Genomic DNA, 24,165 nt, shown 5'->3' with positions numbered 1-24,165 from the left:
CATTCTAAAAAGCAGCTGGAAATGTCTTGAAAATGCTAATGTTTATCCCGGTTTTAGGACTACCAACTTGATAGTACTGCTAGCAAGCTGTGAATGGCCTAACTCATGAAACACGAGCAGAACCAATGTATAAAACATTTGCAGATCCATGATTTTAGAAATGATTACACGGAATTATGTTTTTCTGATATGAGGCCCATGGCCCAACCTATATGATAATGATCAACTTTAAAAAAAAAAAAAATTTATTAAAGCTAAAATATTCACATTTTCCATTTTGAATATACTCAAATAAACTGATGTACTAGCAAACAAATCTTCATAATTAACAATGAATGTTTTAATATTCTTAGGTTATCTGACTTTAACCATCACCTTAGGATAAGCGTTTAGGCTATTTTTCATAGAAAATTGCATTTCAAACATATATTGTGTTTGTAAATTTTATATTATTTTGTTTTAGGGTTACACAATCAAAATGCAGTTTTAACGGCAATAAACAGTGGATTCGGGTTACTTAAATTGGTTAATGGGCGGGTCCTGAATAATTTGTATTAGATTGACGTTGGATATTGGCCAATGACATGTTCCCATCGGTCGGCCTTGGGACAACTCTCCAGCCAATGAGCGCTCAAGAGGGGCGGACCGATGACGCAAAGGCAACAGGTTGTTTCGGGAAAAAACGCACTGACAGTTTTGCATGGACTATTCATCCTTGTTCTCAACTAAGAGTTTTTAATAGCGACTAAACCTAGAAAGGGCTTTTTGTAATTATTTTGTGCCTTCTGAAGGTCATTGTTGAAGATTTCAGAAAGCAGGTAAGCAGAAGTAATGTCTTTGTTTACTCAGCTGTGTACATTTGCCTTTGGATCTCTGCTTTTGTTGCTGTTCATGGCTGCGGGTTTGTGTCCAGCCTTTGAGTTGTTATAATCCATAATCACATGGCTTCAAATTTACACTCAAGTTCTGCTGAGCGAAGCAGATAAACACCTGTTGCTTTGTGTCTGATGCCTGCAAGCTGGATTACAGTGAAGATGCGCTGGTCCACGTTGACTATAATAAAGTAATTATGACTTTGATCTAGCCTACTGTGATCTCACCGGGACCGATCAGAATCATTATTGTAAATTGTTTGTAGACAACGTTGCGCATCCCATATGATTGGAAGAGGTCTTCGGTCTCAAATAGCCTATTGAATCTGTCAATCTATATTGTACTTTTGTTTCTGTCTCTTTAACAAAGTCAGAGGACAACACAGCTAATTAGTATATCCAAGCTGTACCCATAAAGTCTTCATTGTAATATTAATGTAACTGTATATTTAAATAACAGCTGGTTTCGATCCCACCGATACTGACTGACTTGCTGGGTGGGTGTGACGCAATTTACACGACTACAAAAAAAAAAAAAAAAAAAAACTCATTCTGCATTTTGTTTGTGCTTCCTCATCTCTCTCAAGCGCGGGAATATCCGTGAACCTAGAAACTTAAGGACAAAAAGTGCCTGTCTCAGTGTAATTTAATATTTAGCTCTTGGTTATTTCACACTGTGTAATGGAACATACTTGTAAATGGATCAATAACTCAAACCTAGTCTCAAACCCAAATTCTATCCTGTACTTTATAGTACAATAAACTGGCAAATAAAATATAAATAATAAAATGACAATGAATTAATTGCATTGAATAAGTGCACAACCTATGAGTCTTTGTCCTCATTGGCAAATATTATGCCTATTGTTAAAAACTTTGATTTCTCTAATGAATATTGTTTTGTTCATTAGCTTGTATATCAATTCATCAAGCTACTGTATTTTGTCAACAAAAACTAGCCAAAAGCTATCATATTACACATCAGTTCTGGCATATCCAGTTATGACAGAGCTCAGAGCATATAAACTTAAATAATCGGGATTGGCTGTTTAAGGTGATAAGAAAACCTTAATCCTAAATGGAGCATCAGTTCTTTTCTGTGAGTACTGCATTTATAAATCAGTCTTTTATAAATATGCCCTTTCATTTCTTCCATACTGTCATAATAACATGGTGTGTTTTATTATACACAACATTAGCCTTGTCCAATGATCCCAAAAAGTAGTTGGCCATGGCACTCTAAAAATGGCTTAATATCATTAAATGGCATTAGATTACTAAATATCAAAGTAGCATTTGTATTAGGCTACAGGAAAGTAGCACACATACACTTTTCTAGCAAAACATAAATTAAACAATGTGTCTACTCTTCAGATTGAAAAAAAGTATTTGGACACTTTCTGGTTGTCACGTTTGTGGAACATGTTCATGTTCACTGTCAAAAAAAGTTGCCGCCTTATATTAAGTACAATCAACTTGGCTGTTAAAGTCATTTAAACTTAATATTAAACTGACTTAAAAATTAGCTGAATCTTGGATAACATAACATTTTTGAAAATGGCTTAACTTATTTTTATGTGTTAAAGTAATGTAAAAACATATGTTGTTATAGCTTATTGATCATATTTTTTTTTTTTACAGTGTTCTTGTGGTTATTCTGCTTGGTGAACTAACTTCATAAACCCAAGTAAAATTAATTAAAAGTGGCTAAAAAGTTGGTTAGAAAAATGGCATAGCATGATATTCAGATAGCACAGATGCTACTTGGTTAAGAGTCTATTTTTTGGGGGCCCATGTAAAACTCATTTACATTACGTTTGGTGACAATTTGAAAGTATTGAAAAGTTAAAAAAAAAAAAAAAATTGGGCTAAAGGTCGTGTTTTCATAATTGACACAAAGTATTTTTCCTAGCGTCAACCAAGATAACAATTAATGGATTAAAGCCAACTAGTTTCAAACATAAGTACCCTTAGGGTATTAATTCTTTCAAAGAGTGTGGAAACCGATACATCCCAAACAAATCTGTTTTAGGTTTTTGTTGCAAGAAGCTATCAACAAAAAAAAAAGAAGAAAAATGCAGTCGGGGTGAGTCATGTTAGTGTATCTGTAATTACAAACCTAAAGGATCTGTTGTAATGATCATTTATCTGTTACATAGTGATTACTGTATATGTGTGTGTGGTTCAGGTATTTCACACGTTTTGAGGACAAAATGTCTCCACAAGGATAGTAATACCAGAAATATTTGATCCTATGGGGACATTTTTGGTCACAAATCATACTAAATTATCTTCTTTTTTTTTTACGTTTTCTGTGAGGGTTGTGTTTAGGGTTAACTTAGGGGACAAAATATAGTCTACAATTTGTACAGTATACAAATCATTATGTCTATGGAAACCCAATGTGTGTGTGCACATTTACATATTATGCTTTTTATGTGTGTAGAGTCATACATACAGAACTGAAATTTGAGTGTGGTTTGAGTGTTGTTACTTTCCAGGTTATTCATTGATTCAAGGAATCGAAGGAAACCGGAAGTAAATCCAAATTATTTGAATTTAAAGTCGCATGAAATGAAAATCTTCCCTATGTGTTTTCGCAATGTTCGTTATAGATCTTATTGTGAACAATAATTGGTCCATCTTCTGGTGAAAATAAGTCAACAACAGACTTCTCTCTGGTGACGGATGCCGCAGATCACGTTCATCTGCCTCCGTTTTAGCAAGCAAGTGTCTGTCCTACGTTTTTTCTTTTTCGATTATAAGTAGCCTACACTTTCGATAATCGGTACAGTATCAGTACTCTCGGGTGTACATCACAATACGGAAGAAAAGACCTCTTGCTGCCTCCATTTCATTTACACTTTAAATCTACAAAATTATGAGTGATGCGTGTGACAAAATATTAATAGTAGTGTGGATGAATTAAAAAGAATTTAAAAGTGAAAGCTGTTTATTTACAGTAAAATGGAGTATCAGTAAAAGATAAGCGAATTAACATGCTAATCAAAGACTTCATTTTAGACTAATGATTAGAAATTATTATGTGATATACTAATTCATTTTTGTTCCTACATTTTGGTAGAACTTTGTTGCGTTCAATTAGGTGGTCCCACTTTATATTAGGCTAGGTGTTTTAACTACTATGTTCTAATGTTTAAATTAATAATTTGATGCAATGCACTTATTGTGTACACATAGGCCTACATGTTTTTACATTGTATATTTTAAAAATACCTGCATGTAATTACAGCTGTAATTAATTAGCCTACATCTATAATTAGTAGGGGTGTAACGGTACACAAAAATCACGGTTCGGTACGTACCTCGGTTTTAAAGTCACGGTTCGGTTTATTTTCGGTACAGTAAGGGAAAGAAATGCAAACATTAAATTGCAGGTTGTTTATTACTATAAACTTTTTTTAACAATTTGTTTACACTTTTTTAAACACTTTTTAATAAAATATAATAAAATAGATATAAAATAAAAAAAGAATAAGAAATAAAATACTGCTGCAAAGTTCTCCACTAAATAAAATACTCTCAGTCTTAAACCAATATCACATAATAAAATATACTGAAAAATATAAATAAATAACTATGATTACAGTGCAGGAACAGAAAATAGCCCTATATTAAAATAATATTAAACAAATATATTAATGTATTATTATTTTTCAATAATCAATCAACATAATCAATTTAAGATTTTTTTTTTCCACTTTTTTAATAATTATCTAAATAAAATATAGTCCAAAGCTATAGTACAAAGCTATTATTACCAGAGCATGTGATCAGAGCAGGTCATTTTACCATTGTTGCCAGCATGACTATACCAGCTCAGCAAACAGAAATCTAAGTTACTACTGAGAAATTTCACCTTATTTGAGCGGACTTTGCTTTTCCAGTGCGTGATCGGTACATGATTGGAGTGTTTGGGCCGTTAACCACAGAGCAGAACGCGCATCGCAAACACGGACTCGAACATTGAGCAGAGAGCGCAGCGGGTCGTCGACACACACACACACACACACACACACACGCGCGCGCGCGCGCACGCCACGGAACGGAGAGTGCGGCGGCGCACACGAAGCGGAAAAGCTTTTTTTCGCCATGCAGTCTATTTCATTGTTACAGTGACGACGGGTAAAACCAGAGAATGTCTAATAGGAAAAAACATTAGAATCAGCTGCAGGGCGGGATTTGCGCTGAACGCGGAGACTTCCGCCACTTAATATGTTCGTGTGGAAACACGAAAATGTACCTATGTTCCGCACACAAAAATTGCATTCAGTCATTCGGTACACACGTGCACCGAACCGAAAGCCCTGTACCGAAACGGTTCGGTACGAATACACGTACCGTTACACCCCTAATAATTAGCCTTCCCTTACACCTTAACCCAGCCTTAAACCTACTCATACCATCAAACCTGTCCCTAACCTGTCGTAACCATACCACCTCAATAGCAGGTTTGCAATACGATGAACACAATAAGTACACTGCACTTATTTTCTGATTTAGAAAGTTTGACTAATTAGTTTAGAAACGGGGCGGTAAATTGGTTAATTACAAAGAAACCAATCACATGCTTTAAGTCATATGTGCAATACAACTTTGACTTAATTTTACTGCTTGAATAGAAGATTGCACAGAGAAACGAAGATCTAGTCTAGTAACATTCCTTCAAGGATAAAAGGTGGAACCCAGTGCCTTGTGGACAGTGAGGATCATGTCCAAATACCCAAACCTGGAAAACTCGCAACTGTGAACAGTTTTCATTTGGCTACTTTGTGTATATTTTTGTCATATTTTGGTCAAAAATGTACAGTTAAATTGTACTTAATCTACTTTAACCAATGAGAAATCACATGGTGGTTCAATTTTGCAGGAATGCTTGGAATCCCACCTATGTGAGGAAGACAATGGCTTACTTTGAGTAGCTAATCAGACCTAATGCCTCAACAGTGCCGCTGACAGTTATAATGTAACCAAATCCCCCCATTTCAATAAGTTATTCATTGATAGACCAGAGTTTATGGACTGTTATTTTAGATCTCAATGTCTTCTGAGTTTATGCCTCCAGCGTTATGCTGGTGCATAGTAACTCGGTGTTTAACACAGGATGCAACATACTACTTATAACACGCAGCAATTCTTCTAGAATTCTTGATTTGCATGGACACTGCAGATAGAAATGGTTGCAAGACTTCAAGCAGCACACACTCTCTGTCTGATGTGTTGTAATGAGGGCTTTAGACGATGCCCTGCATAGCTGTGGATGTTTTCTGCATCACATGTTTTGTACAATAGAGCATATATGCGTCTCTATAAACACCAGTTACTCAGCAGATTAGGCTCTGCATTTTTTATCCTTCACTTCAACGTGCTACGTGTGCGGCTTACCGCTTTGATGTGATTTGAGGAATGTTGCCTTCACAGTGATAAGCTATTTTTGAACTAATGTTACTGCTCATACATACTGGAACTGTGTTCTAGGAAAACAGGAAGACCGGAAGCCAAGTGGAATGTGCTAGAACCTGCTCCTACCAGCAGGCACACCTGTTTGTCACACACAAACAATATCTTTATCTTTACAAATGTGAGAAGACTCTCAATACCTGTGCCGATACCTGATAGCTGTGTCACGTAAAAAACTCCTGCATATTTCTATTTACCAAGGTGTGACGCTATATCATGCAGTGGAGAGGGGATTGTGGAGAGGGAAGGGTCTCTTGGGAAAGTAGTAATATTAATAGCCCAACACAAATTTAAAAAGTGAGCCAAGATGGAAGCAGCAAAACCGTATCAAGTCCTGTAGTCCTGTCCTGTGGACCTGAAACAACAAGATGTTTATGTTTAAATTTACATGAATCAAAAGTCTGTTCAGTGGGCTGTATTGCTTTGTAACCAGATGCAGACCTTTGCTAAGAATTTCTAGTGGACAAAATATTTTGGATATTGAATTTTTCTTCTTCTTTTGATCCGACTGTACATGTATCCAACACAGCCTTGTTTTCACTTGTGAAAAATTAAATATGAAGTTTACCCTTAATTGGTCCATTACTGTCATGCCTTCTTGTGTATCTGTCCCCTCTTTGGGCTTCTCAATTAGTCCACAAAACAGTCTAGCTTTTTAGTCTGGTCTCTAAATGGACTGGCGCACTGACTTTCTAAATTCTTTGTCTTGGTGCCACAGCAGGTCACAATGAGTTCCCTCTCAGCAGACAGGAAGCCCCCTCTGGACTACGGCGTACAGATCCGCTTCATCAAAGATTTGGACGATGCTGGCGGAGGGTTCCCAGACAGGAGTCGAATGGCTGGTGGAGTTGGTGGCGTCACCAACGGGACTCTTTCGCCGTCTAAGTATGGAGTAGCTGTGCGGGTGCAAGGTATTTCAGGACAGCCGTACGTGGTGCTCAAGGACGGAGAAAAGGGAGACTCTTACGGGGTACAGCTGAAGACTCAACCACAAATCCAGAGCTCAGCCCCAGTTGTCTCTCAGACTTCGCCGTACAGCACACTGTTTCTGGGACAAAGGGAAGGGGCTCGGACTCCCCAGGGTTCCTATATTCCTGCTGAACAACCTAGCTCTCCTGATGAGGAATTTGGGAGCCCTTTAAGGAGGCCACCTGGTGATGGACAGGCAGGGATTCAAGGAGAAGCTGAGGCCAGGACTACAGGACGCCTCACCCCTTCTGCTCTTGCTCCTAAGTTGGACAAAAAGGACAATGATGGTTTTAATGAAGCAGGGCTTAGGAAGGTCAAGCAAAATGGGACTGGGAGTAGTCTGAATGGAACAGGGCTAAATGTATCGTTCCCTCCTCCTCCAGCCTCATTGGATGAGGACAAGGCCCCAGCTATAGACACAAAGTCACTGGCTCCCATTAATAAACTCATTAGCCGGTTTGGTGGTGGTAGTTCTGGTGATGTTCCCATCTCAGAATCCCGAACTCAGCCTCGTCTTGATAACCGAGTTCGGTCTCACAGTGTGGATGCCCTCAACAAACCTACTGATGAGGCCCCACTAACTTCTCCAACAATAAACCCCTATGCTTATATTACCCCAGCTGCAGTGCCCAAACTCAGCTCACCAAAACCATCAACCGGCAGTCTAGGACGAGACTCCACATCTGTGGCTAAAGTGGCTGCTATACCCAGTTCCAAACCTCTCACTTTTAGCCAATCACCAAAGCTGTTTGTGCCCAAGGAGGCACCACCTGCTATTCCAAAGAAACCGGTGAGTCCTCAAGATCTTGTTCGTATTATAGCCTTTTGACCTCGTAATTTTTCATCAAAATGTCATTACTGAATCTTCTGGTGCCAAATGAGTTTTCTTTGGTGACATTTACTTCAAGCCCTTGAAGCTTGTGTTTATCTGCCTCTACTTATGAGTGGAGTGGAACCAATCCCGGCCCTATATATATTTTTGTTTTTTGATAATCCGTTACACTTGGATGTCCGTCACAATATGGAAGAAAAAATCTGTTGCTACTTCCATTTCATTGTGACTTTAAAGGTTTTTTTTTTTGTTGGTTTTTTTGGAATAGCATGGCCAAAATTTTGGCACAAATGTTAAAGGAGAACTCCGGTCAATTTTAACATTGAGCTCATTTTTTTGTACATTTGGAGTGCTGTCAATACAGAGAACAACGACAAAAATCGGTGTTGCCTACACCGAGTTATTCTATTTTTAAAATTTGCACCCTGTTGACTTCAATGGGGCAAGTACTAAACCTGCTTTTAGCCTCTTAACATCCTTGATGTGTCATTACAAGTGCACAGCCATGTGAGTGATTCCTTCTGAGTGAACACGAGTGAATCTGACTGCAGTAGATGTGAAAGAAATGTATAAAAATGATGTTATTTAAGCCAGCGCAAATACCTTTGTTTACATCCTGTTTTTCGGTTGAAGTCCAAAGTAGTCGATTGCCGAGTTCACGCGCGTGATCATAGGTATTAAATCTATGCGTGTGAACTCGGCAATCGACTACTTTGGACTTCAACCGAAAAACAGGATGTAAACAAAGGTATTTGCGCTGGCTTAAATAACATCATTTTTATACATTTCTTTCACATCTACTGCAGTCAGACTCACTCGTGTTCACTCAGAAGGAATCACTCACATTTTCTGTGCACTTGTAATGACACATCAAGGATGTTAAGAGGCTAAAAGCAGGTTTAGTACTTGCCCCATTGAAGTCAACAGGGTGCAAATTTTAAAAATAGAATAACTCGGTGTAGGCAACACCGATTTTTGTCGTTGTTCTCTGTATTGACAGCACTCCAAATGTACAAAAAAATGAGCTCAATGTTAAAATTGACCGGAGTTCTCCTTTAAGGGGCGTATGCATACTTTTTTAAAAAGCCAATCAGAAAGTTTAGCCAATCAAAAATGATCATTTCGTAAGTTCTAGATTGCTGGCATTGAGTTGGCTAACATGCCTTTTGGAGGACGTAATCTCGCACCAAAGTTACACCTTTGGTTGGAGAACCGCCTCAAATTTTTTGATTGGCTTATTTCTCTAAATATCTATTTCAGTGATGTCTGTTAGGTAGTAGGGACATTTTATGTATGGTATTTAAAAAATAATCCTCCTTTGACTTTTTTTTCCAGGTAACCCCTGACCTCATAAAGAGCCAGACCACCAATACAGAGAATGGAAATGGAGAGGATGCCCAGACTAAACAAGCCATTTACAACATACTTAAAGAGGGGTACAATAATACTTTTATTTGACCAAGCCCCACAGTTACCTATGTACTTTGCAGTATATAAAGTTAGTTTAGTTAATGCATAAAGACAGACCTCATGCTTTTATAAAAGTTTTGGTTTCACATATTACTGTTAACAGCTGTAACATTGCACGAGTGGCTCGAGAGAATTATATTTAGTAAGTTTATACTCTGTATTGCTCATACTTGGAGATTAGGGATTTGAACAAATAGCAACATGCTAAAAACCACTCTGAAAACTTTAGCAAGATCCTAGCATCTAAGCAGAGTACTAACATGCTCAAAACCACTTAAAACACCCTAGCGACTTCAAAGCAACCCCACCATCTTAGCATTTTGCAGTGGCACACACCTCTCACATTTTTTTTTTTCTGAAAATGCCATAAACTTTTTTTTTTTTCTCTGGTTCATTGGATTTCCTTTCATATTTAACACTAGGTCTATTGAGAGCGAGGCGGCCATCAAACGCAAAACGAGTCTCATTCATGAAAGGTTCTGTGAGGTCAAGGTAAGCATGCTCCTGTTCAATAAATCAGTTTGTATTTCCCAGCACTGAATAGTGCTCAGCAGCATTTGTTGAATGTGGAAACTACATCCAGAGAAGGCCTGTGTGTATGTGCCTGTGTGTGTGTGTACGTGTGTGCGTGCGTGCGTGTGTGCCCATGGTTTGCGTATCGCATCCCTGTTTTGCATTGCGAGTGTGTTTTGAAAGTGACAACGTAACACAGAAAGATATTCTGAGACCGTGAGAGAAGATAACAGCAACGAACGACTGTATTTTACAAGCACACTCATTATTCATAAAGATAGAGTTTTAAATGGGCAATAAGCATTATGATTATGTGTTTTAAAGAGAGTAGATCAGCCAATAAGAGGCTTTATTTACAGGGGGAGTCATTAACTCATCCTCATGTCATTCCAAACCCATTTGACATTTGTTTTGTAGAACACAAAAGGTGACTTTGAGGAAAAACCTGGCCAATATAATTTTGAATATAAATTAATCAATTAAATTTAATTATTGAATGATCAAGAATCAAGCTCTAAAATAACAAATATGTGCTATCTTTCAAGTTTTCTGAAGTCAATTTCAGGCTAAAATTTAATTCCCTTGTTGCGATGTCCAATTTGTGAACAAATTCTTTTTGAACAGTTTGATTCTGTTCACAAAACCAGTCTGTGTGATTTGTTCATGAACCGGACTGATCTGGTTCTCATAGCACTCTAGAATGGCTTATCAATGAAAAACCACTTAAATTCTCTTCCTTAAAGTTTGTTGCTCACACAAAGTTATCAAATGACAACAAATTACTTAATGATACTTAATGACCACTTTAAAGTTACTTTTGTGGTGCTTAACCGCCCCAGTAAGTAAATAATTTTTGGGTGAAGACAGAGAGCTTCTATATGTTCACCTATCTAGTCTTCCTGTATACGCATGCATGGATGTGCGTGTCTGTTTAATATTGTTGCCTACGTGTTTGCATAAGCTTCCTGTGTGTTTGAAATATCCTCCTACAGTCTCTTGGCAACCGTCGCATCAACGAGGAAAGCTGATTAGGACTGCGTGGTCGAGAGCTCGCTCTTTGTGATCCATCAATAATTAAGTTACACTGGAAATGGATACCTGTGAGGGAGGGTTTCCCCTCGACCTGGGGGCCCTCAGCATGTCTGTTTGGGTTACGGTTTTAAAGGGCACATTATTTGGATGCCCTTTTGCGCTGTTATATCCCACTGAGTGCTCGTCCATGCATGATAAACTCTGTTGTTGTGGGCAGTATTGCCGGGAGACATTTTGACTGTTGTTAATTAAGCTTATTAGCGTGGAGTAAACCTCGTCAGATGCTTGGAGATTTTAGTGGTTAGACTGTGATTATATATCATTCAAAGATTTGGGGTCAGTAAGATGTGTTTTTTTTTTTTTTAAATTTAAAGAAATTAGTTCCTCAAAAAGGATCCATTAAATTGACTGAAAAGTGACAGTAAAGACATTTATAATGTTACAAAAGATTTTTATTTCAACCTTTTGAACTTAAAATAACAATAAAAATGTATCACAGTTTCCACATTAAGCAGTTTTCAACGTTGATAATAATAACATGTTTCTTGAGCAGCAAATCAGAATGATTTCTGAAGGATCATGTGACACTGAAGACTGGAGTAATGATGCTGAAAATTCAGCTTTGCATCACAGGAATAAATTACAGTTTAAAATATATTAGAATAAAAAGCAATTATTTTAAATTTTAAAATTATAATTGACAATGTTTTCTTGTATTTTTTGATCAATTAAATGCAGCCTGAGCAGTTTAGACTAATTAGAAACATTAAAAAAATCTTACCGACCCAAAGCTTTTGAACGGAAGTGTAAGATGATCCTTTTGGCTTATGTGATGCCGTTAGGTTATATAGCAGCTGCTGGGATCAAAGACTTAGTTCACCCAAAAATTAAAATTAAATCATCATTTACTCACCCTGATGTTGTTCTAATACCGTATGCCCTTCTTTCTTTTTCGGACCACAAAAGGAGAATTAAAAAAACAAATTCTGCCTGCTCTCGTCCATATAATGGCAGTGAAAAGCGAACAATTCAAGATAAAAAAAAAAAGATGCAGAAGTATCTCAGAATGGTCCTATATCACAGGTGTCATTTGCCAAGTGTTCTTGTGTATACAATAGGGTTTGGTGAAAAGCTAACTAAAATTTAATGTTTTATTTAATGAAAATCCTGACCTTGGCCGTTGGTCTTCCGTGCTCAGCTGTTCATGAGACTCTTTTAGCGGCACAGTTAATTCCAACTCACCCAGAATAAACACACAAGATAAATAAAAATGACACAAAATACCTTCCATATACTTTCATCTCTGATGTGAATGTATCTGTTGTGTTCGTCGCAACAAGAATACCAACTAAGTTCCGGTCCAGAGATATTCAGCTCAGTGAAGAAGGTACACAGACACTTTTTGGGGGGATTTTTAGGCATTGTATGTCACTTTTTATTTTTATTTTGATTTCTCACAACTTATGTGCGTTTTCTGCGCGAGTTGGAATGAACGTGCAGCCGTGTACAGACCAAAAGTCAGGATTTTATTTTAAATATACATTAAATAGGTGTTTTTTTACCAAACCCATTTTGAATATATGACACTTGTCACATGGGATCATTCTGTGATACTTCTGCATCTTTTTAAAATCATCATTTGAAAAATTCTCTGTTTAAAAAGAAAAATGGGGTAGTGCATTCGAACAACACCAGGGTGAGTAAATGATGACTTCATTTTCATTTTTGGGTGAACTGTCCCTTTAAGAGAATTCTTTCTAATAATTATCTACATGGCTGATTGTTTTGAATTAAACTTGTGCTAGAAGTTTACTTTTAACAACATGACTTTGGGTGCGTCTCAATCAGCTCCCTAGTTCAGTAAGGGCACTGATCAGGGAGTCGGACATTTTAAGGGCTGTCTCAGTGGCAAAATCCTACCAGTGCACTGTCACAATCGCTCCCTAAAAAGTCCCATAATGCACTGTGAAAACCAGGGAGCATTGATGCTCACTATGTTCCCTTAACGGAAGTTCTGAAGTGCGAAGCATAAATCACATGAGACATAATGACACACGATAGATGTTTTAAAATACTAACCATTATTTAATTATATTTCAGCATAAACATACAACGCTAAACAGGTAATGAACATAATCTAACTAACATTTATAATTTACTTACAACTGAATTGTTGCATGTGTATGTAACAAGCAAAGTATTTATCATAATGTACTTTAAATAACATTAAAAAAACATCAGAAAGATATCAGTTTTGCTGTTGTTCATAAATACCAGTAGTGATTTTATTGTATAATGAGGATGTCATGTCCCCGGAAATAGAGTCATGAGTGTCCCAGTGTGTAGTGAGCCAGGGTTCTTACTGTCCTTACCAGTGCCCGAATTTATGAACACCATGTACTGATTCATGACTTCAGAAGCTAGGGAGCTGATTGAGACGCACCCTTTAATTGTACTTTAATGTGTTCTATTTATTCAAGAAGTAACTTTAAACCCTGCAACACAAGAGGTCAGTTCAAATGACCTCATAGTACCCATGTGTGGTCATTATAATGATGGCAACAGCAGTTGAACGGTCAGATGGGATATCCTAGAGGACTGAGTTATTTGAGGAGCAGACAGCTTGGCTACAGGCTGTGTGTGTGTGTTTTAAAGATGTTTCAGATCAAATTATTTGTGTTTTATGTTTCCTCATTAAGATCAGCAATGTGCATTTATAAGATGATTAATTTAAAACGTATCTGTATCAAGAGTCACTCAGAATCTCCCCACTGCATTTGTGTGAGTTATTACTAACTAATGAGGTGATTGGCAGTAAGAATAACTAGTGAAGCGTTGATACATTAGATAAGACAGGATATATTGATTCCTGAGGGGAAATTCAAGGCAAGGATGAATGCATAGCCCCGAGATCACACCTATCATCCTCCTTGTAGAAATATGCATGTTTGCTTTGGGCTGCAACTTGTATGAACAAAGCTACATGTGTTCTGCTTTGTATGTGTTGAGACCTAAAGTATACATGTTAAAATGTGACTGGTAAAATCACTTACTAATCTTGTCTGTGAAAAATGATTAAATCTGTTAATTCCTGTCATAACGTTCAGCCAGTAAACCCTGTAACTTTCATATACTGCACGCAAGGTACCAGGAAAGAGTTTTTAAATAGCGAAAAACTTGTCACAGAATTTATGTCAGTAATGTTAGCCTGTTCAGCCACCTTGAACAGTAATCCCACTGGTCCAAGAATGAACTTTACAGCTTATAAAACACATTTTTGTGTGGGAAAATTACGATAAGTGCTTTGTTGAGAATATATAATTCTGTTTTTAAACCTACTGGAATGTTTTCGTCCATAGACTTCTATTGTAAATGCACCAATGTTTCTGTGGTAATGAGCAGCTTGCTGTGAATAGAGATATATTGGTTTTGAACATAGGCCACTCCATTAATTGTTGAAGCTTATTTGGATTTGTTTTTCCATAGGGTCCTCAGATCTTGGTGAATGACAGCAATATGAAGACTGAACTGGAGCAGGAATTCAAAAAGAACACACAATTACAGCAAATACTAGACAAGACCAAGAGAGAACTGCAGGAAAACCAGGATCAGTAAGTCTCTGTGTGCCTTATTAACATCAAAACATGAAGCAAATTTCCAACAGAAAGTATAACCCTGTCAGCTATAGACTTTTGATTGGATTTGTGTTATGCGTTCTTGACGTCTTCAGAATGGTGGAGCTGCGAATGGATCGGGAGTTGGTGGAGTCTCGCTTACGGCAGCAGGAGGATCAGCTAGCTCAGCTCCAGGAGGAACTCAGACGAATGCCGGAAACCTCGCCTCAGTCTGACACAATGCAGCTAGTAAGCATGATTGTGGTGTCTAGCATTATTGACCCTTAATCAGCCTTTTATATGCTTTAAACTTACACTTATATTAATATAAATATATACAAAGTTAAAATAACATTGCAGCAAGATGATGTATTATTCATTGTTTAAAGTGTAAATTAATGCGAACTCCAGATAATCAAATTTAAAAAAGAAACACAATGTTAGATATACAGTATCCACACACATACAGAAATAGACAAACGTTTGGACACACCTACTCATTGTTTATTCTGATTACTGGTATTCTAAATGATTGAAAAATAAATTAATCAACTATGAAATAACACAAAATCCATCCATCCATCCATCCATCCATCCATCCATCCATCCATCCATCCATCCATCCATCCATCCATCCATCCATCCATCCATCCATCCATCCATCCATCCATCCATCCATCCATCCATCCATCCATCCATCCATCCATCCATCCATCCATCCATCCATCCATCCATCCATCCATCCATCCATCCATCCATCCATCCATCCATCCATCCATCCATCCATCCATCCATCCATCCATCCATCCATCCATCCATCCATCCATCCATCCATCCATCCATCCATCCATCCATCCATCCATCCATCCATCCATCCATCCATCCATCCATCCATCCATCCATCCATCCATCCATCCATCCATCCATCCATCCGCTTTGGACCAATGTGAATGTGGAATTGAAATCGAATTTAATTTTTGTTAATCATTCCTGTTTCCTTTTCTCTTCAGGACTTGATGACGGTGCAGGCAGAGTTGTCTGAGTCTCTGATGCTGAGGCAGAAACTGGAGGACACGCTGAGACAGAGGGAGCGAGAGCTCACCGCTCTGAAAGGGGCACTGAAGGATGAGGTGGAGTCCCATGATAAAGAGATGGAGTCCCTGAGAGAGGAGTACAGTCAAGACATGGACACCCTGCGTCACAGCATGGAGACCGTCTCACAGGTGAACATGCACTTCAAGACAAATCCCTTCAGGGTGATGAATGCCTGTTTCTCACATTTCTAGTCCCTGCCTCAAGGGGATTAACATGGAAGAGAGATGTTTTATTGCTTGTCTTGTCTTGCATGATTAGGAGTAGTTGAACTAGGCCGGATGCATTCTGCTTTGTGATCTGTTTGGTTGTCTAAACAGTTTCATTAATCCGGATGGGTGCAAAGTATAGAACTGAAGTGTTCACTGTTACCACCTGATTTTGTGTGTCTTTTGGTCTGGCCTTATTCACAGTCTCAGATGGAAATCGAGAAGGAGCGTCAGAAGGTGAACGCCTCCATCTTGGCTCTGGAGGAGGAGCTGGAGGGATACAAAGAGCAGAGCGGCCGATGGAAGGAGCAGTACAGCTCTGCCAACCGAGAGTAAGCTCTGACACATCAAGCATCAACATTTGAAGAATGTCAATATTGGTGATGCCAAAAATGTTGGTGAATCCCGACAAAATGAGTGACAGGGACTATTGGTGATGCGATGTGGGTGGGTCCAACATCAAAATTTAAGAAATGTTTAAGTTTATGCAGATGCAATGTGGGTGCAGTGAAGCCCACCAATAATGACCAACAACACAGTGACCCTGCAACCTTTAAAATGTGCATATTTCAATGGGACATAACATGTCCATAATGTTTTAAATGATTAAGGTTGCATAGTTGTGTATTATAATTTCTTGTAAGATCTTAAGGTGTCACTCCAAGGTTCAAGTCCGTATTTGTCTAAGGAGTCAAATGATTTATCTGTAATCATATACAAACAACCTTGTGACCAACACCCTTTTTAACATTCAGTTTATTCTTGAAGACTTCAGTATGAAGAATGTTTGGCTAAAATTTTGTCTTCTGATCCTGTTGGCTAAAAAGTCCAGATATAATTTGCCTGACGAGTTATTTAACACACAGATCATGTTATTATCCTCACATCCAATTCACACTCGCATCACTTTTTACATATTTTTGATCAAAAATATATATCTATATATATTATATTACTAATATATACATAAACATATATACATTTTTTTTGAAATATGAATCTTTTGTAACATCACTTCTGATCAATTTAACGCTAACTTGCTACAAAAAGTATTAATTTCTTAAATTCTTATTGACCCCACATTTTAAAATGGTAGTGTATACAATTTTGGATTTGACCTGAACTATATATATCACAATATTTTCCCACAGGTTTCATAGTATTTATAGTGTTTTATATGTTGTCTTAGTTTGTCTGCATTTAATTTTTTGTGTGTTTTATGAGTTTCATGCTACATGTTCATGTCAGATATGCTCATTGAATGTTCATTGTTGTCTTTCTGTTGTATGTGTTCACTCTTGGTTTGCCAGACGAGGGCAGTGCAGCGCATTTCAAAAGTGAGACAAAGTCCTGTAGGCGCACAACTGCTGACACCACAGGCAGAAATGAATCATCTAATCAAATTAACTATGATTGATGAAGTGTTTTAGTTTAAATCGGTCATCTTTCACAGAATCTGGCTGTACTAGTTATACTGACACACTAAACTAGAGTCTATTAACCTGGTATCAATTTTCAGGTTAAGTCTAATAAAAGTCAGCTATGATTAAAGACTAATCAAAATCCTTCAATCTCACAATCTGAGTTGGTACATCAAATCTAATCAGACAATGCTTGAATTCTACTAATATGTCAAAAGTTCTTGTGGACGCTCATGTCTTTTTTTCATGTCATGAATCATTTCAGTTCGGTTTGAGATTCTGAAATAATACAGATTCTTCTATATATTGTTGATTCTTCTACAGGATGAATAATTTTAGTGGCTATCTGCACTAACATTGCTGAATGTAGTATTGTTTGTTAGTGTATTTTAATTTGTGTTTGTCTCATTGGACAGGCTGATGCAGGCTCAGCAGGAGAAGAAGCAACTGGAAGAGAAGCTGCTCGCAGTTAAGAAGCAAACTGATGAAACTGATTCAAACCCTTTAATGAAGGCAAGATACACAAAGAAGTGCCACAATCTATTTTCTCTGTTCTTCAGTTCAAAAAGATTCATTGTGACACCTGTCCATGCACTGTGAAGGCTGTATTTTGATGCATAGATTTGTTTTAGAGTCTGGAATAACAGTAATTTGCATCTTCAGGAGTTACAGCGGTGCCGAGATGATTTAAAGAAAGCTCTTTCAGAAGTAGAAAAACAGAAAGCAGAGGCTGCAAAAAAGGAAGAAGAGCTTAAATCTGCAACAAGAGCCAATGAGAAGCAAGAGAAGGAGCTGAAGGCAGAGATTGACAGACTGAAAGACCAATTGAAGCAAGACAAAGAGGAACTTGCAAAAGCACTAGAGAAAACACAACAGGTAATTCTAACAACACATTTTTTGCATATATGTTTTTGCTTTAACCAGCCGGGTTTATTTTGGTCAAAAAACACTATAGTTTTCTCATAATATACAATGGACATTGCCTAATTTCTCAAAGAGCCTGTTCGGGTTGTTCGAAGATTCAGTCTCTCTAAACCCCTCCTTACTGCGAGCTCTCTCTGCTCTGATTGGTTAGATAGTCCAGTCTGTTGTAATTGGTCGATCGCTTGCCATAAATTTCAGCTCTTCCTCAGCCCTTGATATACAGGGTGTAACTTTTTTCCATATCAATTTTAGCCTTTAGCCAATTTTAGCCTTATAATTTTGAAGAGCATGCATGGATTTGCTTTGGGAGCGCTGAAAACAGCGTCTTCTCGACATGTCGACAACACAAACCAAACTCTTCCAGTCTCAGCTACAACTACAGTTCAGTTATTTCGTATGTACTTTAATCTTTGCAGACCTTTTACATTCACAATGAAATGTAATATTCGAAAAAGCATAATAGGGGCACTTTAAAGGGCAAATATGTTCTAAATTGACTTGGATTTTGTCGCTTTATACAGCTTCTCGCTTTCCTTGAGAACAAAAAAAGTACTTGCAAATGTAAATTTTGTTCCCTTTATCTGTTTACTTCCTGTTCCTGTAGCCATTCATGTCAGAGCAATCTCAGGATACTGGAAGCAACCTCGAACTTCAAGAGGACAATGCTCGCTTGAGAGAGAGAATTGCCCGCATGGTAAAACCTCCCTAAAAATGCTTAAAAATCATATTCATGTAAAGTTATTAGCATTTTGCTTGAAAATGATTGGTAGAACCATTCATCTCATCTGCTTTAGTTCAGTATTTCTATGTACAAATAATTGATTTTCTTTAAACTTTCTTTTCCTCCTGGTCTCCAGACGCGCCTGCAGTCCACTGTTCCTGACAGCAGCTCCTCAGATGTTCTGGAGGAGGAGAACCGGAGCCTGAGGAACCAGCTGGAGGAGTCCCGTCGCACAGTGTCTCGGCTGGGTCAGGAGAAAGACGAGCTCAACAGACGGTTGGAGGAGAGGGAGAGAGAGAGGGAAGCTCTGAGACGCGGCAAGAGCGACATAGAGGAGCAGAAGAGACTGCTGGACCGATCTCTGGAGAAGATTAACAAGGAGGTATGTGTGTGTGTTTTTGAAAGACGTGCTCACCAAGGCTGCTTTTATTTAATCAAAAATACAGTAAAAGCAATAATATTATGAAGTATTTTTTACAATTTAAAATAGTTTATAAAAATTGAATATATTTTAAAATGTAATGCAAAGCTGAATTTTCAGCATCATTACTCCAGTCTTCAGTGTCACATGATCCTTCAGAAATCATTCTAATGTACTGATTTGGGGCTAAAGAAACATTTATTCTTGTTATCAATGTTGAAAACAGTTATGCCGCTAAATATTTTTGTGGAAACCCTGATTCTTTGAATAGAAAGTTAAAAAGAACAGAATTTATTTGAAATCGAAATCTTTCGTAACATTACACTTGTGTGTATATATATATATATATATATATATATATATATAGATAGATAGATAGATAGATAGATAGATAGATAGATAGATAGATAGATAGATAGATAGATAGATAGATAGATAGATAGATAGAGAGAGAGAGAGAGAGAGAGAGAGAGAGAGAGAGAGAGAGAGAATACATTATACATGTCTTTACTGTGACTTTTGAACTATTTAATGCAATTACATATATTTTATATATATATATATATATATATATACTTGACAAAATAAACTTGACAAAAAAGAAAAAGAAATGTCATCTCACTTCCAACTGTTTCCCTATACACCCCCCTGCAGCTTTTTTTTTTTTTCTAAGTTTATTTATTGATGTTTTCTAATTTTCTTTCATGTCTTTCTGTCAGATGGAGAGTATGATGGGAGAGTCGCGTCAGTCGGTGACGGTTCTTCAGTCTCAGATGGATGAATTCAGGGATCGTTCTCGTCGAGAGCTGCAGGACGCTCAGAGACTCAGTAAAGACAGGCTGATTGAGTTACAGAGAGCGCAGGCCCTCCTCAAGACCACCCAGGAGGAGGTGAGACGGACCACCTTTCAGTAGACACACAGTGTCAAAGTACAACAGTGCACAGGCTCCATTCACATCTATTGTTATTAACTCTTTGATCCGGCTCTGATTTGAACCTACAACTTTTCAGTTCAGAACCCAGATCACACCAGATGAACTTTGTTTGTATGTTTCTAAGGTGTCTCGTCTGAAGAAAGATCTGCTATCGTGCTCAGAGGAGAGGGACAGCGCTCAGCTGGATAAAGATCTACTGAGCAGTCGTCTGAAACACCTGGAGGACGAGCTGGAGACGGAGAGAAGCTCACAGACGGACCGCAGCAGAGAGATCCGCCTGATAGAGGTAACTGTGTAGGTTTGGCACCTGGACTCTTGAGTGGAACAGCACCCGGTCCCTATTCTTAAAAACTCTACAGAGGCTTCGTTGAATATTCATGTGATAAAAAATGACAGGAAATAAAAACAGGGAGATGTTTATAGGGTTGTTTCAGTGATGTACATAAATGTATGTTCATGGATGTTTATAAAAGTGCATGTTTTTGTTTTAGGACAAAGTGAAGATATTAGAGATCGAGTTAGACGAGGAGAAGTGCGGAGCGGAGCTACTGAACGAACGCATCACTCGCAGTCGAGAGCAGGTACATAAATGAAAACCAGCCTTTAACTAATGTGCGTCTGTCGTGTTTGCAAGCACAGATATAGATTCAGAATTTTTTTTTTTGTAGGTGGATCAGCTCCGTTCTGAACTGATGCAGGAGCGTTCAGCCCGACATGATCTTGAGATGGATAAGAGCGCACTGGAGAGACAGGTACACGCAGATCCCTGATTTATTTTTTTTAATCTAGTGTTTCTAGATTAATTATGCATTTTTTTTCAATTTATTTGTTTAATCTATTTAGATTTCAATTACTTTGACAGTTATTCGAATTAGTTCAGCTAGATCAGAAACCATTAAAAGAAATGTTAGTTTAAAAATAAATTTGTTTAACGCATGTTTAATACTCTTTTGTCACTTTTTATAGCTTTATGTGTTTAAAGTCTTCTATTATTTGTCTATTTCCTCTCTTGGTCTCTCAGATGAAGGAGTTAAAGTCTCGTATAGCTGATATGGGCACTCAGGTTCGTCCCTCTGCTGGGGTCACGATGCTTGAACACAAGGTTCAGGAGCTGGAGGACCGTTTGCGCAGTGAGGAGAGGTACACACACTGCATAGAGCACAAACACACAGTCCTGTCATCAATCACCACCTAACTGGGAATTAATAAATCCAATGCTTTTTGTGCATTTAGAGAGAAAAACACCATTCTAGCTGCTCAGAGGAGATTGGACAGGAAACTTAAGGACGTGACGGCCACCCTGGACCAGGAGCGAAATCAGCACGCTGAACAGAGAGACCAGGCAAGCACACACACATGTAGCTTTTATATACTTTAGGAAATTTCTGTAAATGAGGTGTAGATGTAGCTAGACCAGCGGAGGAGTGTGTGCATCTAAAGAGCTGCTGTGTGTTTGTGTCTCTAGCTGTCTCTGCGCGTGAAGGCTCTGAAGCGTCAGGTGGACGAGAGCGAGGAGGAGGTGGAGCGTCTGGAGGGCGTCAGACGGAAGGTTCTGCGGGATCTTGAGGAGCAGCGGGAGCTGCAGGAGGCGCAGCAGGCCAAAGTCAACACACTGGAGAACGAGCTCAAGTGAGTGTCCGTCAGATATATATATACATGTATATAAAATAATACAAGCATGATGGCCTTGAACAGATAAATAAGCTTGAACATAGCACTAAATATAGATATATTTTTTAAATAAAATGAATTTAAACATTATGTGAAAAATATTTACATGTAATTTATTAGTTAGTTAAAATGTCCTTTTAATAGTTATGACTTCATTATTACTTAGTTTTAATCTATACAATTATGTATCCATTTTAATTTTATATTCATTTTTATTCATTCATTTTTATTTTAGTTGAAACAAAGTGACAAAAAGCAGCTCAACAATATTTTTGATGTAAAATGTCTTGCAGGGGCTCAAATGAATCTGTTTTTGAAATGCTTCATAAAATTGGACCCTCTGAATTAACCAGTTCACTCAAATTAATATGATTAATTGGTTAATTATACGAAGGCTCTACATATAGAATTAGATGTCATAATATTATTTGATCAATTTACTGCTACTCATTGGAAAAATAGCTTGAAGTCTTGAAAACATCTGAGCTACTGCCACACTACTTAAATGTAGTAGTGTCAGTAGTTTTGTTACTTTTAGGTTACATCCCACCATTGATATATGTATTCAGGCCCCAATTTGTTTAGTGGCCATTTTTACTGGTTATTTATATTAACATTCTCACCACTAGAGGGGGCGCTTACAATGATGGTCTATGGCAGATGTTGGTCTCTCTGGTGTCTAAAGTGTGTGTGGTTGTTTGTTAGGAGGAAGGTTCAGCAATCACGGCGTCCAACTCTGACAAGCACCTTGAGTTCTGAGGAAGAGGACAGTTACTCTGACTCAAAAAACATCACATCTTTTCTCACCGAAACGCCACTTCAGACAACCAACTGTTAAAGACTGAACGAGGGGGGGAAATATCTTTTGCACACGCTTGATTTGTGTTTTCTTGTACAAAGAAACATGAAATATTGAAACATGAAGGATACAAATGATATGAATTCAACAGTCTGAAAAAGCTGTTGTTGACGGCTAGCCTTTTCAACAGGAAGTGATGTCAGGTGTCTTTGATAGGGGTTGATGGGTTGGATGGGTTTGAGGGCCTAATAAAGCAGTTAATGTGAAGATTTGTCAACCAAAAGCTCCTTTAGTATTGTTTTTGCTGAAACTGGTTCATTCCGAAGGAAATTCGTTTTTTGTTCTTGCTTCTGTGTTCATGAGTGTCATGTTGTTTGTTGGTGACACACAGTACATTTTATTTCTATATTTTATTTTGATAAAATTTGGTTTGGATTAAGGATTTTAACATTCCTAATCATATTACCAAAATTCAAAATGGTAATGGAAAAAGTATCAATGAAGAATTTTTATTTATATGTGATGGATACTTGTGCTCAAAATTATTTTGAATCCTCAAAATGACAAGATGAAATTTCAGATGAAAATGTTGTAAGTGTTCGCCCTATTATCTTTAATGTTATGCACTTGTATGAATAATAATGAAGGATATTTAGGATATTTTAGGATATTTTAGCTTTCAAGCAAGTTCAGAACTAAACTTGCAATATGAATGACACCTGTTGTGCCAAGACAGAAAAAGGAAAACATCTTTTGATGTAATGGCTTCAAATAAATAAATATATATTATACATACATACATATATACATGCCTTCAATTTTTATACATTTAGACAGCTAATAAAACTTGAGCTACTTTTTTGTCATTTTTCCAGAGACATATATGTTCTACTGTATATTCATATTTATCAGTATGAATTTAGCCTACCTGTCAGATAACAAGTGATTTTCTGATCTTAAAGACCTGATTTGGAACACAATTTCATATTACACTGTACAATATATATGTATATACTGTCCTGTTTAAAGTTTATTCTTCCACTACACAGTAAAAAATTTAAAGTACTTGAACTTTTGTCATCTCTCTCTCTCTCTCTCTCTCTCTCTCTCTCTCTCTCTCTCTCTCTCTCTCTCTCTCTCTCTCTCTCTCTCTCTCTCACTGAATTGAATTCTAAATTCTCTTGTTATC

The 24,165-nt window shown here is 37.5% G+C and overlaps 1 protein-coding gene across 2 annotated transcripts; it reads left to right on the top strand.

Moving 5' to 3' along the window:
- The first annotated feature begins 618 nt into the window (after positions 1–618).
- cgnb (cingulin b) lies at positions 619–24,045 on the top strand. 2 transcript variants are annotated; one of them, XM_079878001.1, is made up of 21 exons: positions 619–818; positions 7,072–8,112; positions 9,490–9,590; positions 10,047–10,116; positions 14,656–14,780; positions 14,900–15,032; positions 15,794–16,006; positions 16,289–16,416; positions 17,395–17,421; positions 17,922–18,018; positions 18,169–18,381; positions 19,034–19,123; positions 19,287–19,532; positions 20,291–20,461; positions 20,631–20,792; positions 20,998–21,087; positions 21,175–21,258; positions 21,528–21,646; positions 21,740–21,848; positions 21,972–22,135; positions 22,883–24,045. In XM_079878001.1, exons 2-21 carry the CDS (start codon positions 7,081–7,083, stop codon positions 23,013–23,015), a joined length of 3,507 nt encoding a protein of 1,168 aa, XP_079734127.1. In that variant the 5' UTR covers positions 619–818; positions 7,072–7,080; the 3' UTR covers positions 23,016–24,045. The 2 variants fall into 2 exon arrangements, with proteins under 2 accessions (XP_079734127.1, XP_079734128.1); XM_079878002.1 differs by lacking the exon at positions 17,395–17,421 and having other exon boundaries at positions 630–818.
- Positions 24,046–24,165: the final 120 nt, after the last annotated feature.

The sequence above is a fragment of the Squalius cephalus genome, assembly GCF_949319135.1.
Source record: "Squalius cephalus genome assembly, chromosome: 8".
NCBI classification, from domain to species: domain Eukaryota; kingdom Metazoa; phylum Chordata; class Actinopteri; order Cypriniformes; family Leuciscidae; genus Squalius; species Squalius cephalus.
The sequence above is the reverse complement of the archived record's forward strand: the minus strand, read 5'-3'. Positions and strand labels throughout refer to the sequence as shown.

Coding starts and splice junctions, on each gene's coding strand:
- cgnb (XM_079878001.1), top strand. CDS start 7,081: ATGAGTTCCCTCTCAGCAGACAGGAAGCCCCCTCTGGACTACGGCGTA. Junction 18,382..19,033: donor CACTAGAGAAAACACAACAG/GTAATTCTAACA, acceptor CTGTTCCTGTAG/CCATTCATGTCAGAGCAATC. Junction 21,088..21,174: donor TCACTCGCAGTCGAGAGCAG/GTACATAAATGA, acceptor TTTTTTTTGTAG/GTGGATCAGCTCCGTTCTGA.